Source organism: Saimiri boliviensis, chromosome 7 (genome assembly GCF_048565385.1).
Source record: "Saimiri boliviensis isolate mSaiBol1 chromosome 7, mSaiBol1.pri, whole genome shotgun sequence".
Classification (NCBI taxonomy): domain Eukaryota; kingdom Metazoa; phylum Chordata; class Mammalia; order Primates; family Cebidae; genus Saimiri; species Saimiri boliviensis.
The window spans coordinates 119900173-119925629 of NC_133455.1; the positions used below are offsets into that span (position 1 = coordinate 119900173).

The window sequence follows — 25457 nt, forward strand, 5'->3', positions numbered from 1 at the left end:
GCAGAAGGAGACCAGGTTTTATTCATATCTCTGGCCCCCAAGAAGCTGTGTGAACTTGAAAAAGTCACTTCATCTCTTTGGTCTCCAGGTTCCTTATCTGTGAAGTCAGGAGTTTGCATTAGAAGCAGGCTGGCAAGTGGGGCTGCCTGGAGCACATTTGGAAGGATTGTGAGGTGGGAAAGAATCTGTGATAATTTAGCAACGCCAGCCTTGGGCAGAGGAACGGACAGTACAGGGAGGCATGCCGTGTGTGTGTGTGTGAAGTCTGGGCAGCATCTCTAACCCCTTCCATTCCAACGCTCCAGGGGTTAATGACGACACTGCAAGAAAAGCGTGGAACTAGGGCAGGAGCTGGAGATGCCGTGAGACTCCGAGGAAACTCCAAACTGACGGGCTGTGAAGGCTTGCTCGTCGTTACGCCTAATAAAGGACCCCCTAACAGAACCTCCGATCCAACATGGTGGGCTCAGTTGTCACTTCCAGCAGAGTGCATCCCATCGTGCTCTCCACATCGGACGGCAGTGTGTATTCCAATGATAGCTCCTCTCCCCCGTGTACAAATGCAGTAAGCTCTAACAAGAGGCATCCCCACAGCGGAGTCCTCAGAACTCGAGGTGCTACAGTCAGATGGCAGCCTCCAAAGAGACCCCTCCTTTATAAAAATGATGGTGCCTTCCTGCAAGGAGTGGCTTCCCAGCATGGCATGTCCCAGTGGTGGTATTATCAGCACAGGGGAAGGAGCTGCGCCAGCGAGCACAGGAGAGGAGTCTGGCCTCCAGCTGGGGGTGCCTGTGGCTCCCCAGAGGTTCCCAGCAGGCTTGTGGCAGGAGACAGAGGCAGAGGCTGGCTGCTGGGAATGGAAGGTGGTCCTGACCTAAGCTCCCAGCTGAGGAGCTGCCTGGCCGCTAGCCACACCCTACAAGTGGGTCTCCTTCTCCCCAGCCATCAGTCCCTCCTTTGTTGGGGAGGGTCCAAAGTCCTGGCCGGCGCCGCCGTCCACATACAGGCGTTGCTTGGGCTGTGGCAGACTGGAGTCAGGGGTGACGAGCTGACGCAGGCGCTGTGGAGAGAAAAGGCGAGCAGGGCAGCTGTTGGTGAGGGAGGCACAGAAGGTTCCTCATGTGTGCCTCCCCAGGACCCAGCCCAGGGCGGAGCACATGGCCAGCACAGCACACTATGAGTGAGTAAATGAATGAACCATTTGAGGTAAGAAGGGAGGCAATAATACCGTGACGACGAGTGTGCACTGCCAGGGTTTCATCATGGCTCTGCTACCGACCTGTGCCATCTAAGGCCACTCCCTTAACCCCTCTGTTAATTTAATTCTCCATTTTCTCATCTGTAAATTGAGACTAATAGTAGAATACACCTCACAGAACAGTGTTTGGCACAGGGTAAGTAATCGATATCTATTTTTGTTATTATTATGTACTCAGTAAGTATTATTTTTCTTTTATCAGTGGCACTACTATAACTATTGTTATTGTTGGTGGTGGTGGTGGTGCCATCTCCTCCCTCCTTCTTCTTGCCTTGAATGCAGATGTGATGACTGGAATAAGGACAGCCTTCTTGTGACCATGAGGTGATAAACATGATGATGAATAAAACAGCATGCTCAGGATGGAAGTGCAGAAATACGAGAAGAGTCTGATCCCTAATGGCCTCTTTAAGCAGCTGAGCCCAATGCCAGCAGCCCTAATATCTGACCTTCTTGAAATGTAAAAAACAAGCCTATTTGCTAAAACTGTTGTAGGCTGGGTTTTCTAGACAGAGTTCTCCCTTTGTGGGTCATTGACTATAGCTCCTTCCAGGAGGTCATGTCCCAAATTCAAAACAGGGAGCCTTTTTGCATGTGTCCCTAGGCAGGGTTAAGATAAGAAAAGAAGCCAGGAGCCTGTGTGTGGAGTGAACCCTGATGGCTGCGTATCTGTTTTCCGAGGGCAAGGAATCTATGGTCTGTAAACCTTCTGTGTCTGAGCACCTTTCTGCTGATGTTTGTGGCTTAGCTTTCCCCTGGACCTTTTGGCAGTTTGCCCTTAGTTAGCCTGCCCAGATCATCCACAGGAGGTCAGATTCTGCAGGTCTAGGACTCTAGGGCTTTTCGGAACATTTCTGAAAAGCCACTAGACTGGTCTTCAAAGTTCGTCTCATTAAGATTCCGTGAGACTGGGCCAGGCACGGTGGCTCACCCCTGAAATCCCAGCACTTTGGGAGGCCAAGGCAGGTGGATCACGAGGTCAAGAGATCAAGACCATCCTGGCCAACATGGTGAAACCCCGTCTCTACTAAAAATACAAAAAAAAAAAATTAGCTGGGCATGGTGGTGCATGCCTGTAATCCCAGCTACTCGGGAGGCTGAGGCAGGAGAATTGCCTGAACCCAGGAGGCGGAGGTTGCGGTGAGCCGAGATCGCGCCATTGCACTCCAGCCTGGGTAACAAGAGCGAAACTCTGTCTCAAAAAAAAAAAAAAAGATTCCGTGAGACTGAAGGGCTGCCTCACTCTCCGAGTGTGTGTCTGCTCCCTAGTCCCCGCTGTGTGTCCTGCCTCAAGCCCAGCATCTCTCAGTGCCTTCCTTTAAGAGATCACTCCCCTCCCCCACCTACCTTCTTGAAAGAACCCTGAGTCTTCAGGAGGGTGAGGACGATGAAGAGTGGGACGCAGACCATGGAGGATAGAGCCAGGAACCAGCCAATGGAGTATCCCCAGGGTGGGTACACATAGACATTGTTGTACTTGAGGGGCGTGTACTTGCTCAAGGAGAAGAAGAAAGTGGCCTGGAAGGAGGAAGAGCAGCCGTGGGTGAGAGAGAGGGTGACCACAAGGGTGCAACTACGTACAGTCAAGGACAAAGGACAGGTGCACTGCAGCGCATCTGCAGGGTGGAAGAGTGAAGGCCCCCTCGGATCTCAGGCCAAAGCCCCACTCACGTCACAGACGGTGATAGGAGGCGATACAAGGAAGAGAGGAACTCAGAAGAGAAGTGAAGCCAGACAGAAGATCAGCCATTGAGAAATCAGGCAGAAGCAGGAGGCACTGTGAGGAAGGGATGGAGCAGGAAGTAGAATAAATTCCTACTTATGGATGGATGAGATGGCCTCAGAAAGAAAGGCAGGAGAGCCAGCATAGAACAGGAATGGGCCAGACTCCAGGGTAAACCAGGCAGGTGGGAAAAGAGCCCACACGTTAACCAGCCTTTCCCTCATTTCTAGAGTCTTCTGGGGACAGGAAGGAATAGAGGGACCGCTGGATGGGCACATACCAGGCAAAGTCCAGGGGTCAGGAAGAGCCAGGAGATCTTCACCAGGGGCCACGGCCGGTAGCCAATCATGTCCTCAATGTTGTCATAGAAACGGTCCGCCCCTGACCAGGTATGGTGGGGGAGAGTGTGAGAGCCAGAGGGTGAGAACAGCTTCCTGGTGTTTGGGAAAGACCCACCTGGCTCTGAGCTCTTCCCTAACCCCCGTCCTGGGCAGGGAAACTGGAACAGGGCACGTGAGTGAGACGCATCCCTGACACCCGCGTCCCTGCCTGAGGTGCGTCCCGGTCACCAGGCAGGGAGTGCAGAGCGGGCAGGGGCGCCCCAACATGCTGGTGCTGACACCTCTTGCCTCCTGGTCTTAGGATGGAGACCCCACCATTCTAACCACAGAGGAGTGGTATGAGCCCACAACGGGGCTCGATGGTTAGACAAATGCCTGTTTACCTGGGGAGCTGAGAAGGATTTGGTTCAAGTCAAAACGGTGAAACAAACATTCGCTGTTCAAGCATATAGAAAACTCATAGAGGCCAGAAGGCTGCTGGGAACAGAACAGCGGTCTAGAGTCCACACTCCAGAGGAACCACCTCTGAGTTCCCAAAGAAGCATGGGAAGAAGGTTAATTTGTGTTTAGTGAAAACGTGGACTGGCTTTATTTTGTTTTGTTTCATTCCTGAGGTTTCCACATTCGCTGTAGTTCTAGGCAGAGCCAGGCCTCTAAGAAGAATCACTGGTAAAGCTACTTCAAGGGCCTCTCTACTTCCCGCCCAAAATACCTTCCCACTGACCCCTGACGCATGAAATCACACCATTAAAGAGTCATTCCTTTGACTGTGAAAAGCCAAAGTTAAAAGCCAGTTATTGCCGGGTGAGCAAACCCTGTTAAGACATATCAGCCACGTGCACCTCAAATCGTGATCAAGTGTAGCGGGTCCTCTCGGAGAACAAGATTTGAAAAGGGGGTGGGGAACATCAGAAGGCATCAGATGCCGGAGGTGAGAAGGAAGGGACATCTTCTCGGGGAGGAAAGGCCCCAGTAGGAAGGCTTAGGGTAGCAAAATAAAATCTTTTCTACTCTTGGCTTTTCCTGAGGCCCTACTATGTGACACCCACTTGACCTCTGTCCTGAGCCTTGTGACATTGGCACTGTGTTCCCCCAACGGGCTACAGTGGAGCCAGAGGGACCTGAGGTAAGATGACGGCTTCTCCGCTTGCCACGTGCGCTTAGGCAAGAGACTGAACCCATCTGAGCCTCGCTCTCCCCCTACGCAGATTGTAAGTGCAGAAGAACCACCAGCATGGTGCTTGGCAGACAGTCGTGGGAAGACTCAGTGAATCGGGTTTCTTCCCCTTCCTTGGTAGGACATAGTCACCAGCTGGCCGTGGCCGCGTTCGGTATGGCTGGGTAGCTATCTCAGCCCGAGGGGCCGGCTGCTGGCGGTGAAAGGCTGAACTCGCCTCAGTATAGGATAGAAATGCATACTTGGAAAAGGTTACCTCAAAAACACAGGAATGAGCTCCCTGTCCATGGAAGCACTCAAACAAAGTCTGGACGACCGCCTAGTTGTTGGACAGGCAGCGTGGGAGTTTGTGGAGATGGAGCTAAGGGGTGATAAATGTCCCTTCTGACTAAGATTCCCACTGACAAAGGGCCTCTGGCCGCCTCCGTATCGAGGAAACTGCACTGTTATTGATCATTCTCTCACTGTTGAAGGAAATCCATTTTGTCATCATTACAGCTCTGCCTGCTGCCATGAAAATGCCAGGCTTCCCAGCCACGGGTAAACTTCCCAGCAGGAAGAAGCAGGGCAGCAGTGCAAGAAACCAGAAGGCCCAGAGAACTGCCTCCCCCGGGCAAAGCCTGCCCCTGGCTGGCCTGGAGGATCTTCCTCCCACCCTGCTTGTCCATGGCACTCCACCCCACTCACCATATACCCAGCTGATGCAGACCACTTCAAACACCGACAGGAACAGCAGGCAAATGCCACTGGAGGCATAGTAGTCAAACAGCTGGAAGATGTACATCCCTCCCTGCGGGGAAAGCGGGGAGCTGGGGCCATGGCCGGTGCAGGGCTGGGACACGTTCCGCCCCTCCGTGAGATAGCAAATGTCCATGTGGGGTGCACTCCTGCTCGGCCCGTGGAACGCCATTCCTTGCATCTAAAAGGAGCTTGCCCTGTCTTCAGGCCCCCGATCAACATAGGACAACAATCTCCGACAAGGGCCTGGGAGACTGTGGTGGACACACATCGTTTTGTCTGTCCAGCATCTCCTCTCTGGAAAGCGACACCCCTCATTCTGTGTTCCTTTCAGACTGGGGCATCCCTCTCTCACTACTCCAGGCTTGAATAAGAATTACAGCCTGGACGTTTGCTGCACTCTCAGGAAAATGACCCTCTCTTTCCTCCGGGGTTGGCTGACAGTAACACGTAAGCCTAAAGCCCTGTGTCCATCCCTAACGTCACAGGAGGAAAACCTGCCTCTGAGTGCAGTTACAGGAGACCCAGGAACACTCCTGACACTGTCACAAGAGCAGCTGGATCCAACCGTGCCGAAACCCAAACATCTCTAGATTTTTCAGCTACCTGACCCAGTACACTCCCCTTTCTGCTTAAGCCAAATGTGTTGGTTTCTGTCACCTGCAACCAAAAGAGACCTCACAAATGCAGGTAGATTCTCTTGTGTGGTCTGTACAACCTCACTGTGGAAAGGCAAGGCGGATATCCACACCCCTTGTCAGCAGATAAGGAAAGTGTGGCTCTGAGAAGGGTCAGCAGTGTTCCCCGTGGCTCCCTCCCTGGGGGCCTGGCCTGCAGGCACCAGCCGCAGCTCACCTCAGTGACCAGGAAGAGCCCTATCAGGTAGCACATGACTGCGATGGTGAGGATGAGGAGCTCACGCCGCCCGCTCTTCCGGAGCTGCCTGGGGAACATGTCCATGGAGGCTGTCACCAGGCACTCCACACAGACAAACTGTAGGCCAGGAGGGGAACTGGGTGAGAGGGTGTGGGGCAGGCTGCTAGCCACTGGCCTGGCCTCCACTTCCCCAGCTCATCCTCACCAACGCACAGGGGTGCAGGGAGCAGCACAAAGAGAAGAAATGGGGGTGCTCTGGGGTGAACTAGCCCTGCCCTTGACTACAACTCCATGACAAAGTCTCAGCAGTGAGGGTTAGAGGGGGCGTATGTTTTGTCCCCAGGGCTCGGGGACTGGGGCTGGGCAGCTCTGGCTGGAGGAACATCTGGGAGGAAGCATCCATGCATGCGGAGGCTCAAGCCTGGGAGCGCAAAGCCAGTGGCCCCTTCACAGCAGAGGGTCTCCAGGCTTGGGGCCACACCACCAACCCCAAGGAAAAGTGCTGGGCAGCAGAGGGGGCCTCAGGTTTATGACCAGTGGAGCGGGAGTGAGGGGAAAGTAGTGCCAGGACAAGCAGAGGCTGGCAAGAGGGTCACCAGGACAGGGCAGCCTGGGCTGCAGTGACATACCTGGCTGTCCAGCCCTAGGAATATGAGCATGATAAAGAACAGGCAGGACCACAGCTGGGATAAGGGCATCATAGTCACGGCCTTGGGGAAGGCGATGAAGGCCAGCCCAGGACCTGCCAGGCACACAGCACAGTCAGAGGGGTCCAGGGCATGTGCTGCCCCCGGGGAAGAGGCGTCTCTCTGAGCACTATGTGTGTGTGCGCACGTGCCTGTGCACATACTTTAAGAGGAAAGGATGATTCCATCTACTATTCTTCTCTTCCCAGGCATGGAGAACATACCAGTCATCCATCCATCCATCCATCCATCCAATGTTGGTCCATCCATCCATCCATCCAATGTTGGTCCATCCACCATCCATCACCCTCCCCCTCCTCTTTCCCATGGTAATGAAAGCCCTGCTTTGTGCTAAGCACTGCCCTGATGCTAAAATTAAATCCTGTTACCTATACATAGATCATGCTGCCAGCTTCTGGGACTGATGCCTTTCAGCAAGACAGAAGAATGTTCTCTGTCTCTCCTTCCCCTCAGGCCCCAGACAGCAAAGTGGCACCTACCTGACTCGGCCACTTCAGAAATGGGCACCCCCTGCTCTTGGGACATAAAGCCCAGGATGGAGAAGACAACAAACCCAGCCACAAAGCTGGTGGCACTGTTCAGGAAGCAGAGGGCGATGCAGTCCCTGTGGGAGTGGGGCAAGGGCAGACCAGAACGGGGAAGAAAGAGAGGAGTAGCAGAGAGAGAGCTCAATCCCAGGAGGCGAGATCAAAAGACAGTAAGAGGGGTCCAAGGAGAGAGAAGCAGGAGGCAAGGGAGGCACAGAGGAGGGGAGGAAGGGAAGAGAGCACAGAAAGCAGGCGAGAGAAGAAAACAATGAAAATTGGACGGCCGACAGCAAAGAGGGAAGTGAGAGAGAAAAGGGAGAAGAAAGACGTTTAGTCTGGGAAATGAACCCACAAGATCATTTGACACGACTTAACAATGAATAGGAAAAACCTGGGCCCAGAGACTATGGGTTTTGGTTCCGAGCCAGCCCCCAGGCCCCTCGCCCTCCTTCGCCCTGCCCGGCCACGCTGTTCTCACCTGTAGCAGTTGTTGTGGTACTTGTTGTAGCTGCCCAGGGCTGTCAGACACCCCTGGCAGATGGCAAAGGAGAAGAAGATCTGGGTGCCCGCATCCATCCACACCTACGCAAAACCCCAAGAGAGCGACAGAGGAAGCCCCCAGGGCCTGGAGCCAGGGTGACCCAAGGTCCAGACCCACCCCCTGCAGCTCAGCCTGGCCCGTCAGTGCTCCCCAAGCACTTCCCTCTTGCATCCCAACTCCCCCCGAGCGCGTCCTCCTGTCTCCACAGTGATCTCCTCCCTAGTAGGGCCCAGTTTTGATTTGGTTCTGTAGGCACTTAGTGAGCACCAAATACATGTGTGTGCTTGAATTTCTCCAAGGGAATCTGCAAACCTTGGCTGTGCCCAAGGTCTAGCTGCAGCACACAGCCAGGAGTCACTTGCCTCATTCAACTAAGATCTCTATACATAGTGCCTTAAGCAACTATGATCTGAAGGCAAAGAGGCCTCGTCATTAAGATATCAAGATAACATGCCCAGGAACCAGGGCTCATGCCTGTAGTCCCAGCTGCTCAGGAGGCTGAGGTGGGAGGATGGCTTGAGCCCAGGAGGTTGAGGCTGCAGTGAGCTATGATAGCACCACTGCACTCCAGCCTGGGGGCCAGTGCCAGACCCTGTCTCTAAAAAGAAAAAAAAAAAATTTTAAGAAAAAAATGTTGGAATTAAATATACTAAAATGTTAACAAGTTATATTTGAGTGGTGAAATTACAAGAGACTTTTACTTTTTTTATATAGCTTTCTTCCACATTTTCTAATTTTTCTCCACTGGGCATCTATTGCTTTTAAACCAAGGAAAAAGCAATACAAGAATTTCAAAAATACAGACCTGGTTGGATGGGGAAGGCATCTGGAGAAGCGGTCCCAGCGCAGAACCTACCTGAGGGTCCTGGAGGCGGAGCAAATCTGGCTTCAGGTAATAGATGATTCCCTGGTAGGCTCCGGGAAGGGTCACTCCTCGAATCAGCAGAATGACAAGCATCAGGTAGGGAAACGTGGCTGTGAAATACACCACCTGGAAGTAGGGGGCAGGCCAAGGTCACTCCTGGTGGGGACACAGTGGCCCTCCAGCCACGCCCCACAGGCAGCACAAATCACTTGGAGCTTAACCCCAGCCTCAGAGACAGCTAAGAGGGGGTAAGCACAGGAAACTTTCCACACCTCCCTTTACACATTCCAGTGGGTCTGCGCTCCCTACAGGGTGTGAGATATACATCAGCAGGGGAAGGGTGGGGAGGGGAGGAGGAAGACAGGGAGGGAGTCAGGGTACAGGTTTCCAGCCGGTAACCTTTCCAAGACCATTTTTTTCCTCGTATTTTAGTCAACATGTAATAATCGTACATTTTTACGAAAAAGAGTGGTATTTCCTTACATGTATCTAGTGCGTAATGATCATATCAGGGCAGAGACTAATTTAAAATCCAGAATCGGTTCTTTCTTAGTCCCTTATCCTGGCTGTTCTCTCCTTGCCCCCTGGTGAGAGTGGGACTCAGCAGGGGAAGAAGGGTGACCAGAGCTGCACAGTGATCTGTGGGGAAATTGAGACTGTACTTTTCCAGGCTAACGGCTGGGGGAGCAGCGGTGGCCGGAGCTCCGGGGTGTTCCACTCTGCCGCTGAGCAAACTCAGCTCCTTCCCTGGGGGACAGCGGTGGCACTGCCTGTGCTCTTGTTGCTACAATGACCACTTTCATCATCACTATTACCAACTTGTTAGAATTCAGGGAAGGGAGCCGTGTGCGGTGGCTCAAGCCTGTAATCCCAGCACTTTGGGAGGCCGAAAGGGGTGGATCACGAGGTCAAGAGATCGAGACCATCCTGGTCAACATGGTGAAACCCCGTCTCTACTAAAAATACAAAAAATTAGCTGGGCATCATGGCGCATGCCTGTAATCCCAGCTACTCAGGAGGCTGAGGCAGGAGAATTGCCTGAACCCAGGAGGCGGAGGTTGCAGTGAGCCGAGATCGTGCCATTGCACTCCAGCCTGGGTAACAAGAGCGAAACTCCATCTCAAAAAAAAAAAAAAAAAAGAATTCAGAGAAGGGAAAGGCTGCTGCAGGAACAGACTGAGTATATGGCCAAGCAGAGAAGTCAGTATTCTGCCCATTCCTGGCTTTAAAAAGGCATGAGGCACAGTCTCGGGATCTCTGGCTTGGAAATAATACTCAAATCTGAATACTTTCTATGTGACAAGCCCATCGTTGCTCATTCTTTGTAAGAACCCCTTCAATGACTGGAAACTCACCTCCTCAAAGACAGTTCTGTTTGCTAATTCAAACTCAAAATTATCTTGCTATGTTGTTAAATACAACAAGTGAGTCATAAGAGCGTGTGACCCTAATGATGTCATATCCACACATAATGGATACAGACACACACACATACATATGAGAGACACCAGAAGGCAGCACAGCCAAAATGAGCAGGGATTGGCCGTGCCGACCTGCCAGCAGTGACTACCTTCAACAGCGGGGCGTCCTGTTTCTTATTTGCCCTGAATATTCTTATGTAAACTTGACTTTTAAAGTCATATCGAAAAAGAAAGACTTTCTTGCATTGAGCTTAGCTCTGTCTTCCTGTGACTTCCCCTGATCTCATTATGCATCACCCCTGCACTACTCAGGAAGCATACTTTTTTATTTTTTTTCAGATGGAGTCTCACTCTGTCACTCAGGCTGGAGTGCAACTGCATGTCTCCACTCACTACAACCTCCGCCTCCCAGGTTCAAGCAATTCTCCTGCCTCAGCCTCCCAATTAGCTGGGACTACAGGCACATGCCACCACATCCAGCTAATTTTTGTATTTTTAGTAGAGACGGGGTTTCACTATGTTGGCAAGGCCGGTCTCAAATTCCTCATGAGCCACCCATCTCAGCATAGTTTCTTAATAAAAAGAAATCAGTTCTCCAGAGGGTCCCCCTCGAGTGTTCCTGGGGACTCTAGGGGCCACAGGGAGCTTCCCAGGAGCCAGGACAACTCACCTTGCCTGTGGACTTGACCCCCTTCCAGATGCAGAAGTAGCAGATGACCCAGGCGAGCAGGAGGCACAGGGCCAGCTCCCAGCGCAGGGCCCCCAGGTCATGGATGCCTGAGGTGATGCCCAGAACACGTCTCCTGGAAGATTGGGAAATATAAGTAACCAGGGAAAAGGCTAACAGGGATGACAGTTTGCCTCTGTCAGCAAGTCTCCTGATTCTCAGAGCTGACCCCACAGATCTCATATTCCAAGACTTCTCCTCCCCATCCCACAGTTGTGCCATGTTCTGAAGACCAAACTACTACCATCATCCCATAGGCATCTTTGTCTTTCTAACTCATGGAGACTTTTCTGTTGTACAGAAAGATGGGGGGGGGGGAGGAAGGGAGAGAGAGAGAGAGACAGAGAGAGAGAGAGAGAGAGAGAGGTGAGGAACGTATAAACGAGCATTTAGAGAATAGATATTTATACATGTAGGTTGACGGGCAAGTGCATGGGCACCCCAGGGAGGGGCTGAATGTGTGTTAGCATCTAAACTGTGGTGGGGTGCTGGAGCTGCGTGTGTGGGTGTGAGAGTTCGGTACTGTGAGGGCATGCATGTATGAGGGCATTGGTGCCTATGTGGGGGTTACATCAGTGTGAGAGAGTACAAGCCGCCTTGCATGGGAATGTAGGTGGACGAGTGCGGGCACAGGTGATGTGAAGCTGTAAGCTGTCATGTGAGAGGGTGAGTTTGTGAGTGGAGGGTGTGCCCATGCGTTGATGTGAGCACTCATGCCTTGAGCGATTTCAAGCTACCAACGTGACACTGCCAAACACGGCACTGGGAAGAGACACGCACACTCAGCTCTCCTAAGGCTGTGAAGACTCCGTCCAGCACCCCACTGGACATGTGGACAGACATATGCATGTGGGGGTGAAGGTGGATGTGATGAATAAATGTGGGTCTACGTGGACCCATGTGGGCAGATGTGAGAGTGTTCTCCCCTGCCTCTGTGATGTGTGGGGTTGGAGTGGGGCGATGGAGGAAGTGTTGGAAAGCACACAGAGAGTCTTAAACTTGCACCCCAGATATCCAGACTTGCACCCCAGGCATCCAGACTTGTAACCAGACATCCAGACTTGCAGCCCAGACATCCAGACTTGCACCCCAGACATCCAGACTTGCACCCCAGACATCCAGACTTGTAACCAGACATCCAGACTTGCACCCCAGACATCCAGACTTGCACCCCAGACATCCAGACTTGCACCGCAGACATACAGACTTGCACAGCTCAGACATGCAGATTTCCTCTGCTCAGACTCTCTTAACACATGGCAAATGGGCCCAGCACCTACTCCCAGAATTCCATGACAGGTGAGGTCAAATTCTCAGATGGAGTCGCTGTGCCAGCTCCCGAGTGGTTCAGAAAGTCCATGCAATGCTCTGTTGGAGAAAGGTTAGGGAGGAAACGGAGAGAGATGCGCTCATACCCTAGTCACCCCTGGCCCTCTGGCCTTGCAGCATAGTGGTCCTAACCACTCCTAGCAGCAGGAGCTTCTTTTGGAGTCCTCACTCTCAAAGAATCAGGAAGTTCATGGGGCCAGCTCTTCCTCCCCCTGCTCTTGTTCCCTGTGAATCTGGCTGCTCACCTGGCCGCCCTGCCAACCTCAGACACCATCCAGACTTCAGATCCACTCACCGCCCCCCCCGCCCCCCGCCCACCCAGGGGCGGCTGGTATGGAAAGCACTCTACCCTCTGGCCCGATCTGACTTCCTGTCTCTCCACTTGGCGGACCAAGGGACTGAGGCCCTGTGCTTGCTCTTCCCCCCGAGTGGAATGCTGTTCACATGCTGGGCTCCTTCTCACTTCTGGCCTCAGATGACACTTCTCCCTCCCATTGTTCTGTGGTTTCTGCAGTTGTGTTCACCCATCACAATTTGTAGTGGGTGCGCTTATTTTTTTTTTTTTTTTTTTTTTTTTTTTTTTTTTGAGACAAGAGTTTTGCTCTTGTTACCCAGGCTGGAGTACAATGACGTGATCTCAGCTCACTGCAACCTCCACCTCCCAGGTTCAGGCAATTCTCCTGCCTCAGCCTCCTGAGTAGCTGGGATTACAGGCACGCGCCACCATGCCCAGCTAATTTTTTATATTTTTAGTAGAGACAGGGTTTCACCATGTTGACCAGGATGGTCTCGATCTCTCGACCTTGTGATCCACCCGCCTCGGCCTCCCAAAGTGCTGGGATTACAGGCCTGAGCCACCGCGGCCCCAGTGGGTGCGCTTATTTGTCTGTTTCTACCACCAGATTGCAAACACAGTGCAGGCTGGGTCCCTCTTGCTTTTGCTCAGCCTTGGCCCCATCTCCAACCCTTGGCACCATGTTTAGCACACAGTAGGTGTCCAGAAAGTGCTTGTTAAGTGCACGGGTGAGTGATTGTTGATAACCCTTGTAGTTGTTTAATACAGTCCCACACTGACTTGTCCTATGGCTGGTCTGAGGGCCACAGAAGGCCCAGGCAGCAGAGCTGGCCCCGGAGCCCACGTAGCTTGGCTGTGAGGCAAATTCTGCCACACACTCTATCGCTGCTTAGACATCACCAGCAGCCGAAGCCCAGCCCCTATTAGGCAACACCCTGGGGGCTGAAATGATGGTACCTGTGTTCCAAAAGTTGCTGCAGGTCGTCCAGGGCAACTCAGAGGTGAAGGAGCTGAAGAGGTAGAAGAGAGCCCAGGCGAGGACGATGATGTAGTAGACATTCAAATATGACTCAATGACCACGGACGCCAGACCAATGCCTTCCAGAGCAGGGGGAGGTGGGGAGGGACAAGAGAGATTAATGTCACCAAAAACATCACAGAGAAGCTGCCAGTTGACATTACAAGGGTATTGGGAGCTACACAAAGAGAACCACTAGGGGTTTATCTGCATGAGAAGCTGTTCACAGCATCTTTTTTTTTCTTCTTTTTCTTTTCTTTTTTTAAAGCCACCTCACCCAGCCCACAGCATATTTTTCTAAGGAAGAAAAGCAGGTCACAGGACATAACCTTACGCATTCTCCCATTTTTGTAATATATATTTGAACTTTTTTTTTTTTTCATGAGAAAAGCTCTGGAAGGATTTTCACCCCAAAATTAACAAGTGATTCTCTAGGTGGTAAGATTTCAGATAACATCTTCAAGTTTCTGGTTTTCTGTTTGTTTGTTTGTTTTTGTTTTTTGGGGTTTTTTGCTATCTGCATTTTCTAGTTCTTCTATGACAACCATGTATCAGTTGTAAAATGAAAAGGGGCTGGAAGATGGAAGGAGTAAGTAGGAAAAGTTGTTAAGAATGGGCCTCAGGGCCAGGCACAGTGGCTCACACCTGTAATCCTAACACTCTGAGAGGCCAAGGTGAGCAGATCACTTGAGGCCAGGAGTTCGAGACTAGTCTGGCCAACATGGCGAAACTTCATCTCTACTAAAAATACAAAAATTAGCCTGGTGTGGTGGTGCACGCCTGTCATCCCAGCTACTTGGGTGGCTGAGGCAAAGGTTGCAGTGAGCCCAGATCACACCACTGCACTCCAGCCTGGGTGACAGAGGGGTCTCAGGATAAGAGCAAAAGGAAGAAACCAGTGAGGAGGAAAGAAATGTTGCCTCTGTCAGGAGCCTAAGACAACACCTAGTGCCATCTCACCAGGGGCCAGCAGCAAGACCGCCAGCAAAGGCAGAGACCTCGCTGCTATTTTAACACTTGTGAAAGCTTGTGGTTAGCTGGATGCACTTGGTCCCCAGGCAGTGTATTTGGGGCGGGAGGGGGTGGAGAGGGTGGGGAAATGGGGGTGTTTACACACACCTCCCCAGCCCACGTCTACAAAGTGGAATCTTTTCCACAGTCATTTTAAAACGCAGGCTGCCAGGTGGCTCCGGAGTCCTGCAGAGAGGGGCTGGGGCGGGGTTCCAGGTGAGAGAACTCCTCACTGCTTGCTTCCCTGCCTGGTTAGCCCTCTTTTAGTCTTTCGTGGATGCTCAATAACCACTTTTTTTTTTTTTTTTTTTTTTTTTTTTTTTTGGTGACAGAGTCCAGGCTGGAGCTCAGTGGTGTGATCCTGGCTCACTGCAGCCTCCAACTCCCGGGTTCAAGCTATCCTCCCACCTCCGCATCCCAAGTAGCTGGGACCACCAGCAGACCTGGCTAATTTTTCAAATTTTTTTGTACAGAAGGGGGAAGGCGGGGGCCTCACTATGCTGCCCAGGCTGATCTCGAACTCCTGGGCTCAGGGGATCCTCCTGCCTCCACCTCCCCAAGTGCTCACTACTTAATGAAGGGCTGTGGGCCTTTCAGAACAGCCTGGCTGAAAAATCAATGCTGACTGGGAACAAAACCACGCCTTTGGGGCCAGGCGAGCCCACCCTGGCAAGGACCGGTTCTGCGGCGGTCTCCACTGAGCAACGGCGTTGGCGCGGCCCGGGCGGGTGTCCGCCGCGGGGGTGGGCGTGGCGCTGCGCGGGAGGGGACCCGCAGATGGCAGAGGGTCCCTAGGGAGCGGGCGAGGTGTTCAGAGCGCGCACACAGACACCCACACAAACAAACAAGCGGCCACTGTGCCGCCGCAGAACGCGCTGTGCTCGCGGCCGCCCTCCCACCTGGCAGGCAGGGTCACCCCGGGGACGGCCGAGCGGGGGGGGGGGGGGGCGGGCGATTCTGGTGGGGCCAGCGGGGAGCGGGGGCAAGGGCGGGCCCCATCCGTGAGAGAGAGCGGGAGTGGCGTCGGGTGGAGAGGCGGCCACCGTGTGACTTATGGAGGGAGCGCGTGGGTGAAGGCAGGGCCGAGCCTTGAGCCAGGGCGCGGTGGGCGGTGGGGCAGGCAGACGGCGGGGAGAGCAGCCAGGACTCCCAGCGGCAGGGGTGCACACACCTCCCTCTGAGATCCCAGGCCTGGGGGTCTCTTTGACTTGGAAAAGAAGGAAAGAGCCACGATCTCCCCTCCTCTCCCATTCCAGTGCTCCGTTTGCTCACCCTGACCATGGCACCCCCATAAGCTGTCTGTGTGTTCCAGAGAGCCCAACCCTGCGCCTGCTGTCCATGCGCTACTTGGACCTTAGGGATAGGACCCCACTGGATGGGACGTTTACACTACTGCTGGGATCGAGGGCAGAACAGCGGCAAACTGCTCTGGCTGAGGCACGGCACCCCCGGAGCACCCAGAACCTGTGAGTAGAAGCATGGGTGAGCCAAGCTGCACTCGGTCCCAGCCCCTCACTGCTGCCCCTTCAGGGGTCCTATCGTTGCCCCAAGAGGCATCAGCATCAAAACGGCCTTCCCCACCTCACCCCCCAGTCTGTGGCGAGGGTCCCAGCTTACTCCAGAGCCAGTGTTTCTCCACCAGGCTCACCTCTCTGCAGCCCACGCATGAGGCCTGATTCTGCACTTGGCGCAGGATGAGAGTAAGTGAATGAATGAAGCAGTGGATGGGTAGGAAGGGAGACACCACGGGGCATGCAGGCAAGGTTGTGGCCCCATGAATAGGAAGGTGGGGGAGGATACATACCCTGGAAGAGGGGGCAGATCTTCCTCCAGGCTGTGACACTCCCTTGACTGGTGTATTGGCCCAATGCCACCTCCAGGAAGAACACCGGGATGCCGCAGGTGAAGAAGAAGATGAAGTAGGGGATGAAGAAGGCTCCTGCAGAAGAGGGAAAGGCAGGGCTGAGCCACATCCCGGCTCTTCCTCAGCCTCACTGCTTTCAGATTTCCTCACCCCCTGCCAAACAAACACAGCCTCCACCAATCTAATCTTTTTTTTTTTTTTTTTTCTAGACAGAGTCTCGCCCTGTCACCCAGGCTGGGGTGCAGTGGCACAATCTTGGCTCACTGCAACCTCCATCTCCCGGATTCAAGCCATTCTCCCGCCTCAGCCTCCAGAGTGGCTGGGATTACAGGTACATGCCACCATGCCCAGCTAATTTTTTGTATCTTTAGTAGAGCCGGGGTTTCACCATGTTGGCCAGGCTGGTCTTGAACTCCTGACCTCATGATTCACCCACCTCAACCTCCCAAAGTGTTGGGATAACAGGCGTGAGCCACTGTGCACAGCTCACCATCCTATTCTTAATCTCCCTTCTGGCCCAACTCAGCTTCCTCCTATCTGCATTCAGTTGTGAGTGTTAGGCAGATACAGGTTGGAATGGTCTGATCCGAACCCTACACAGAATAAAAAAGACCTTGGAAGCAAAATTAATGAAATCGTAGGTGGAAATTCTAATATATACACTATTTATTTTCTTAGTGTGCTTTACAAATCTAGGTAATAGATTATTTTTGGAATAAACACGTCTTCTGTATAACTTGATATGCTTATTAAACTTTTGGTACATTTTAGGGAAAAACAAACAAAAACACCTCAGGAGCATTATTTTCCCACTAAAAATTTTCAGGGTGTCTGTTCCCGCCACCCCATTCTGATATGACCTGGGCTTCCAGCAGAGAAGGCCATCACGTGATTAGGTGCTGACCTACAGGTGCCAAATGGAGGCCAGGCCTAACAGACATCCAGCAGTCTGGACCTTCCGGGGGCAAATGAAGAGGTGGTTCTGGATCATGTAGAGGGCCTCCTCTCCCCTTGGCTTTCTCCTTGGGTTTCTAGAAGGCTAACACTGCCAACACCCTCCCCTCAAATGACCTTATCAGCACCTGGCTTTGGAAGACTGCCCTGGTTCGTGTCTCCTTGGTGTCAGCCCAGGCTATGGGCATGGGCAGCCCAATGGCGTCCCGCAGGGACAGAATGCGCTGAAGCCTGTGGTTGGCTGCAGCGCCTCTAAGTTGCGCCTTACCGCTGCTACGTGCTCTTCCCTGAAGCACTCACACCCAGACAATGGGAATGCCCTAAAGTTCTCTTTCGTGGTGAACGATTTCTTAAGGGTCATCTAATTCAGCGGCCACCCTCTTTTTCATAACCAAAGACCTCATGAGACCGATAGTTCCATTACTCTTTTTGTCTCTTTTGAAATATTTTTTGCTACAGAACTATGTTTACTAATTAATAATTAATAAATTTCCCTGCATATATTAATAAAAATCCTATTTAACTGCCAATCAGGCCTTATGGTCAGCTCGATATAAACTTTATTATCACTATGAGTTAGTACAGTTCAGTCTAAAGCAAAAAAATATAAGACATTTGAACTAGTCTGTGACATCCTGTTTTCACATCTATCCATCATTAGATTGCTGGAAATGAGAAAATGCATTACTGGCCCTTCTTTACTACCTTTCTAGACTGCCAAGGACCAGTGACTCCAGATTGGGACCCCCCAAACTCATTTGGCCCTCTTATGTTGATGATGAAAGAAAGGGTGTGTTTCCCAAGAGTTAGGCTGGGACGGAGGTATCCCGGCTCCGACATTCCATGATGTTACCAGGGATACTTATCTTTCTCTCCAGCCCGCCCCACAGCCAGGACCGAGACCACAGCCACAGCAGAAGCCAGTGGCAGGACAGAGGCAGGGTGGGCATCCGATGCTGGGGGCCCTGCCTCCCAAGCTCTGGTTCTCTGTCCCTCCCAGATGGCTGGGTGAGGAGACATGCGCCATGACACAGGAACCAGCCAGCCTGGTTCCAAGGCCCTCTGGGGTCCTGGGCTAATCCTCCTCCACCAAAGGAGGGCTCGGCCTGGGCCACCTCCAGCTCCAACCCTAACATCCTATATGCCATGAGATGGTGGCCCTGGATGAAGAACAGAATCACCACCCTGCCCCTTCATCCTGCCTCCCCTGACTTTCTGGGTCAGCCTCCCCTCTCCGCCTCAGCTTCATAGACTGAGCCAGCCCTTGAAAGCCCACTGCTATTTCTTAGAAGTCATCAGTTCAAGCAGCTTGTGATGATAGCCATAAGCTTTAAAACACATAGCAAGATGCATAGTAGACACTCCGTAAATATTGGCCAGATTTAATATAAATAGTGTTTAGGAGGATTTTCTGAACAATGGTTATCTCTAAATGTGAGTGATCCTTTCTACCTTCCTGAAATGTTTCTAATATTTGCAATAAACATATACCGTTTCCACAAGAAGAATAAAGGTGATTTCAAAAGCAAAAAATGAATCTGGCCACTCACAAAGGACTACACATTTAACGATTCTATTCCTATGAAATATCCCTAATAGGAATCCGTAAAGGCAGGCAGCACATCTGTCTTTACGTTGCCAAGGGCTGGCAAAGAGAGGGAATGAGGAGCGACTGCTAATGAATACAGGATCTCTTTTGGGGATGATGAAAATGTTCTAAATGGGTGTACAGTTCTGTGATTATACTAAAAACCACTGAATTGTACACTTAGAAAAAGGAATCTGGCCCCTCCTCACCAAGACCCTGCTAATTTTTACACCAGTACTGAAAAATAATAAAATGTTTCTTTAATTTGAAAAAAAAAAAACTCAAAGGCAAGATATTCCTCCGAGCAAAATTGTTTCAGTGGCTCCCATCTCACTCAGAACAGAGCCTCAGTGGCCCCTGCGACCTCTCTGACCTCACCCCATTATTCTCTCCTCTCATTCTGCCGCAGCCACATCGGGCCCGCACTGCTCCTCAGACAGGCCTGCTCTTCCACCCCCAGGACTCTGACACTTGCTGTCCCCTCTGTCAGGAGTGTTCTCCATCCAGGATCCATCCATGGCACTGACGGCTTCACCTCCTTCAAGTCTGCTGAAATGTCACCTTCCCCTCTGCACACCCAGCGCTTCCTATCCCTCTTCCCTGCTTCACACCTCACCCCTCCACTCGCCACCATTTGCCATAGACCATGCTGAACTGCTTGTCTGCAATCTGCCAGGGACACAGGACAACCCCTCAGAATCCCTCCGCGGCATGTAGCACGCGGAATGCGTTCTGTTCTGCACCTAGTACGGATCTGGCACGCGAAGGGCCTGCAACCATATTCGTGAATGAATGACTGAATTCTATCAGCAACCGACCTTCACATAGTCATAAAGGAGCTTGTTAAAAAACAGAATTTCTTGGTCCTGCCCATCGCCTAATTTCATCTTCACCGTCGTCCTGTGAGGTATTGTCCCCATTTCACAGATGGGGACGCTGAGGCTAGTGATGGAGCTGGAAGCAAACTCAAGTCCTCCAACTCCAAAATAGCCCTCCTTTTATAAGCCACACTGCCTAGGAAGGAGGGCCCAGGTAGGCATTGCCCAGCTGCCAGGGCACAGCTCTCCCCACCACGCCTACCTCAAAGTGAACTCACCACCTCCATTTTTGTAGCAGAGATAGGGGAACCTCCAGACATTGCCCAGCCCAATGATCTCCCCGGCCACTGACAGCACAAACTCCATCTTGTTGTTCCAGTGGCCCCGCTCCTTCACCTGGTCCTCGTCTTCCGGGTCCAACTTCTCTCCCTCCTCGGGGACCCAGGAGACTGCAGGAGGCCCGTGCTCATGGACTGCCACTTTCCCATCCATGGCCGCCTGGTGGATCAGGAGGCCCCGCTGGGTGGGCAGGATGACGAGGGCCAAGGCCTGGTGGGAAGAGAAGAAACGAGCTGTAAAACCCGACGTGCACCCGCCAGCCGCGCTTCCCCATCCGGGTCTCTGCTGTCAGCATATTGCTGCCCTTCCCAAGTGCTCCGTGGCATCTACCCCTAAAGTCACCCTTCAGTCTCACAACTCACAGAGCAAATAAGGAGCAAATCTTAGTTTTCTGAGTTTGCAGATGAGGAAATCCAGGCCTTGACAGATGAAATGACTTGCCCAAGACCACTCAGGAGCGGACTGTGAAGAAACACAGGCCTGGACTTGTTATTCTGTGTCAGGTCACCTGCCCAGCCAGCCCATCGGCCCAGGTCTTTGGGCCGCTGAGTGACCTCAGCCTAGCTTCTGGCCTCCAGGCCAGAAGGGATCAAAGGCTGTGGAGGTAGCAAGGGTCAAAGGGCAGGTGTGGCCGAAGTGACTGCAGGGCTCTCTCCTAGCCAGTTGTGTGCTAAGGGGATCGATCAGCTCGGAGTAAACAGGGGAGCCGGCAGCTCTGGGCAGCTGATTGGGAGGAAAAGAGAAGGTGGGGCCTCTGAACAAGGCCGGATGACAAGCAGGATTGGCACCAGGGGCAAGTGTAAGCCTTCGAGGAAGCCCCAGCTCCTCTTCTCTCAGTTGCATCTCTGTCCTGAGAAGAAGTGGGGGCCTTGGTGCCAGTCGGAGTCACCAGACCAGTTCTCGCTTGGCTGGCAATCATCTCCAGATGACCCCCAAGATGACCAAATGACTGACCCCTGAAGAAGGAGGCCCAGCAGTGGCTGCCCACCCCAGCGGGTCACTGCCCTTCCCTTCTCCCTGCCCTCCTAGAAGGCCCAAAGCTCCCTAGCCCTCCAGAAAAACGACATGGGCCATTCTCAGTTCTACTCTCTGTCCCTTGGCCTGATTGTCAGCTGCCAGGAGATAAAGCCAATACTGTCAGGGTATATCTCCAATCTATGTTTGCCTTCTCCTCCCTCTCATACACACAAACAATTGCCCTGAGGCCAGCTCTGCCTTTATTCCCAGGGAATTGCCAAGAGGAGGTACCCCAGACTGTGGAGGGGGTCACCCGTCCCGCAGCCCCTCGCCTCTGAGGAGCGCTGGGGGAAGTAAAGTGACCAGGTCTGCCAATGCCCCATGCTTCTCCAGGGCTCTAGGGAAGCACAGGGACTCTTTTTATTAAGGAAGAGTCTGTGTTTATTTGTTGGTCCTTTTATCCCAGGCAACAGCCCAAGCCCAAGTCAGTTAGAAAGGCGTGGGCAGGAGCCATTTGAGGTTATGGAAATTTTTGAAGGTGACTTGGAGGGTGCAGGTTATCCCAGGAATGGAAAAGCGTGTCAGAGTGAAATTCTGGTATTGGGACCTACTCACGGCAAGCTCAGCCCAGGAGGGAGGATGAGGATAGTCACCCAGTGGAAATCAAAGACCACAAGTCTCTGATATAAGGGAGAAGGCAAGGGAAAGCGAGGAGGAAAGAGAGCTTCCAGGTTCGGAGGATGTGAGCAGACCCATGCGGGCTTTGGGCACTGGAGCCTTGGGTTGAAAGAATGGGGAGTTTGCCTCCAGGGGAGCAGTTGGTAACAGCTGAACCCAAATGTGGATGTTGCTACAGAATTAGGATCGAGGCACCCTGAGAAATGACCCTGGAATCGTCACCAAACAAATTCACAACCTAGTGAATGAGCTTGAAAACACTGATGTAAAAGCACCAGACAGGAAACCCAAGTTCTAATCCAGATCTAACTGTTTGTAGCAGTAGGTTAACATGTGAGTAAGCACTCTATTAAAAGCAGGCACTCTGTATGCATTACTGAAGTGCATCCTCGTAAGAATCTTTAAAGTAGGTATTACTCTTAGCTCCACTTTATGTGCAAGGGAAGTGAAGCTCCAAGAGATTAGGGAACCGTGTCTGGTACCTGCAGGGGCTCGGGACCCTATTCTCAAATGCCAGAATAAACTTACCGAGACGGTGAGTAGAGGAGCCGGGTCTCTCTCTAACTTGCTGTGTGACCTCAGGCAGATCACACCTCCTCTCTGAACTTTAAGTCTCCCTGGAAGAGAAAATGACTGCTGCCCAACAGGCATTTTTGGAAAGTGAGGGGCTAAAAATGAGACTCGATAAAGAGAAGGAGAACTGACTGCCTTTGCTACCAGGCCGTAGGGTTGCTCATCTCAGGGCCAGCCCCATGCGCAAGGGCTCCTAGGGCAGTGGTCAGAAACGAGCCTTACTGTTCCCAGACCACAGGCAGCTACTGCAGGACCAAGGTGGTCTCAAGAGTCGGAGGAGTGGAGACTTGCTGGGGAGAAGGAGTAAATGAAGGGAAAGCCGGAGGGGAGCAGGGGCAGGGAAGCAAACCACAGTACCCAGTTTGGGCCCAGGATTTGGGTTTTGTCAGAAACAGGGGAAGAGAAAAAAGAGAACATGAACTGATTAACTGACCCTGACATGTGATTTTTAAAAAAAAATGAAAGGTAATTGGGAGGAGAATAACTTATGTTTAAGAATGGAAATCCAGAATGGCAGAATGAAAGCAAGAGCAAGTGAAAAGGAAAGCTGGCCCCGAGCCACGGTAAGTCAAGGGGAAACAGGCTTAGACTGCAGCAAGAGGGATTTAAGTTAGACTCAAGGAAGAAATGGCCCAGAGGATGTTAGACACCAAAACAAGCTGTACCGGCTTCTCCTTTCTGGGCTACTTTTAAAAGGCAAAGGACTGCACCCCCCACCCCCGCTGTGCCCTTCCACCTCCAGCTTCGGCTGGCTGCCTCTCCAGCCCCTCGAGTCTCCTCCCCAGGGGGCCCCACTACTTGGCTAAGCTGTTGCAGAGGGAGAGGGATGGGGAACAGGCCTCATCATACTTCAGTGCCCTCCAGAAGCAAACACATCAATTCCCACACTGGGCTTGGTGCTGCCAAGAGGAAACCTTCAAGAGACTAGAAAGTCCAAAGTTAACTCTGTTTTCAGGAGCTGAGCATGTAGCCAGAGGCCCGGTTGGGCTAGCAGAGGAGCAGACAAGACCAGAAAGGGCTGCTGCCCATGTGCTGCTGGGGTCCCAGCTCCGTCCCCTTTGCTCCCCAGTCCAGCATAGAAACAGCTGAGCCCCTGCACATGGGGGTATGGGACACCCCAGCCCCTGCTTCAGCCCACACCCACATACCAACACCCCTTCCCGTACACATACTGGTACCATTGCCCGTCACGTCCTTTTGCACACACATACCTGTGTGCATGGCACCAAAACCTGGCTCTGTCTGTAGTCCTTCACACCCCGTGAGCTCCTTGTCTCAGCTGGTGGCGGCCAGCAACTCCCTCAGTGCCCCCTTCAGGCACAAGCACACCTATTCCACCCACCGCCCAAAACCAAGACAGCTTCCTCCTGGGAGATGCCTGGCATCCAGCTCATCAGGCTCAGCCGGTAGGCAGAGGGCAGGAGCCCCTCACCTGTGACCATCCATTGCAGTTCCTGGGCCCTGAGGAATGCCCTGAGGTTTCTCCTGTCCACTCTTCCTTCCACCTCACTGGGCACCGTCTGCTTCCCCTCCCTTCAGTCAGATGACCACCCCTGCTTTCACCACTGCTGTGACCAGCTCCCCATCAGTGGACTTTCCTGCTCCACAGGCTAATCTCTGAGCGCTCCCACGCTGGATGGGGTGGAGCTAGGGGGCACCCCTTGTCCTGAGAGTCACAAGCGTCAGACTGGCCCTCTGGCCCGAGATTATTGCAAGTTCTGCCTCCCACCGCAGACATGCACAGTTCCACAGAGTCTCCAGGGCTCTCCCTCCAGCCCCTCTGAGCAGCAGTGGGAGACTGCGAAGACCCAGCCAGCCCTCCACTTCCTTCTCACCTCAGTGCCCCGCGCTGGCTCCTGTGGTCAGCTCAGCTGCGGGCATCAGGTCTCCAGGAGAGTCCCAGGGCAGCTGCTTACGGGAAACCCAAGAGAGCCGGAACCTGAAAGAGAAACTGTTCTCCACATTCACGCTTTGTCCTGTCCTGTGCAGAATCCCATCTGACTTGTCCAGGGACTCCCAGACAGAAAGAAGCTGTGTGTGTGTGTGTGTGTGTGTGTGTGTGTGTGTGTGTACACATATTGGGAAGTGAAGGGACAGAGAAATACCAGGAGCAACAGGAGGGACTGAGGCCAAACGTTTGTGAACCAAGATTACAACATCCAACCTCAGGAAGTCAAGTTCTCTGTTCCCAGCACTCCCACCCCCATCCCACTCCCACTGTGAACCTACTGCCTCCAGACGGGTGTCCTCCAGTGGGCATGGTCCTATGATGACCCCTCCAGAGCTGGGCCGAGCTGCTCCGTTGGGCAGGGGAAGGGGCTCAGAGACTCACACCCTGACCTCATCTTCCCTCCTCCCTCTCCTTGCCATTCCCCCTTCCCCCTTTTCCCCTGTCCTCCTCCAGAATCATCTCCTTCCTGAGGAAGACGAGATGGGGGTGTGCAGGGCAGGGGACAGCCCTCTCTTACCAGAGACTCCAGGCTGGAAACTGACAACTTGGGAAGGGAGTCGACCTCACCGACGAGGGCAAGGGAGGAGGGTGAATCACATGCTGGACTTTTCCACCAAGTACCTGCCCTCTGTGGCTTCCAGGCAGGGCTCGGGACCTTCACAACCGCTACCCATATCCTTGGGATTTTCCTAGAGAAAGCACCCAGAGCATACCTCAAGAATGTAGAAAGGACCCAGGCTTGGAACCAGGGACAGACCTGAGTTTCTCTTCCTCCTCTATCATGTATCAGCCACGACACCTAGGCAAGGGTCAGCCTCGGTTTCCCAGTCTGTCAAAGGTAGGTAACAATACAATATCCACTTTGCAGGTTGCTGTGAGGGTCCCAGGATATCTGTCATAGGTGCTTGAGGGGAGGTGTGGGTGTTGGTTGTGGGTCGTCTGGAAGCAGAGGCTGGGATGGTGCGGGGTCTGGTCCCAGGCCGCTCTGGTCACCTCACAGCACCAGGCAGCTGGCTAGGATTTGTCTGGAGTAGTCTGGCAGCTATCAGTGGGGAAGGGTGATTTTTAAATACATGTGCGCTGTGCTATGAGCCCAGTGAGCTCCTCCAGAACAGTGTTCTCATCGCGTCCCTGAGCACGCCCACCTGGTGCTGGTTACAGCACTGTCCCACCGCTCTTCA

At 52.8% G+C, this 25457-nt stretch overlaps 1 protein-coding gene across 6 annotated transcripts; it reads right to left on the reverse strand.

The window, feature by feature from the left end:
* Positions 1-25305, reverse strand: SLC6A12 (solute carrier family 6 member 12). Of its 6 annotated transcripts, none has more exons than XM_039461742.2 (17): positions 24555-25305; positions 24161-24276; positions 22281-22369; positions 20057-20327; positions 16359-16493; positions 13483-13623; positions 12182-12269; positions 10845-10977; positions 8745-8879; positions 7826-7929; positions 7300-7424; positions 6743-6855; positions 6093-6230; positions 5187-5289; positions 3262-3362; positions 2606-2776; positions 1-1060 (listed from the first exon to the last, which is right to left on the reverse strand). In XM_039461742.2, exons 4-17 carry the CDS (start codon positions 20268-20270, stop codon positions 917-919), a joined length of 1845 nt encoding a protein of 614 aa, XP_039317676.1. In that variant the 5' UTR covers positions 20271-20327; positions 22281-22369; positions 24161-24276; positions 24555-25305; the 3' UTR covers positions 1-916. The 6 variants fall into 6 exon arrangements, with proteins under 6 accessions (XP_039317676.1, XP_074259409.1, XP_039317675.1 ...); XM_074403308.1 differs by lacking the exon at positions 24555-25305 and adding an exon at positions 20480-20579 and having other exon boundaries at positions 24161-24525; XM_039461741.2 differs by lacking the exon at positions 24555-25305 and having other exon boundaries at positions 24161-24525.
* Positions 25306-25457: the final 152 nt, after the last annotated feature.

Excerpts from the sequence above, each read along its gene's own strand:
- SLC6A12 (XM_039461738.2), bottom strand. Across the intron at positions 10,978-12,181 it reads CCTGTCATGGAATTCTGGGA|GAGACGTGTTCTGGGCATCA; the intron begins GTAGGTGCTGGG and ends CCAATCTTCCAG. Across the intron at positions 8,880-10,844 it reads GGGTCAAGTCCACAGGCAAG|GTGGTGTATTTCACAGCCAC; the intron begins GTGAGTTGTCCT and ends CCCTACTTCCAG.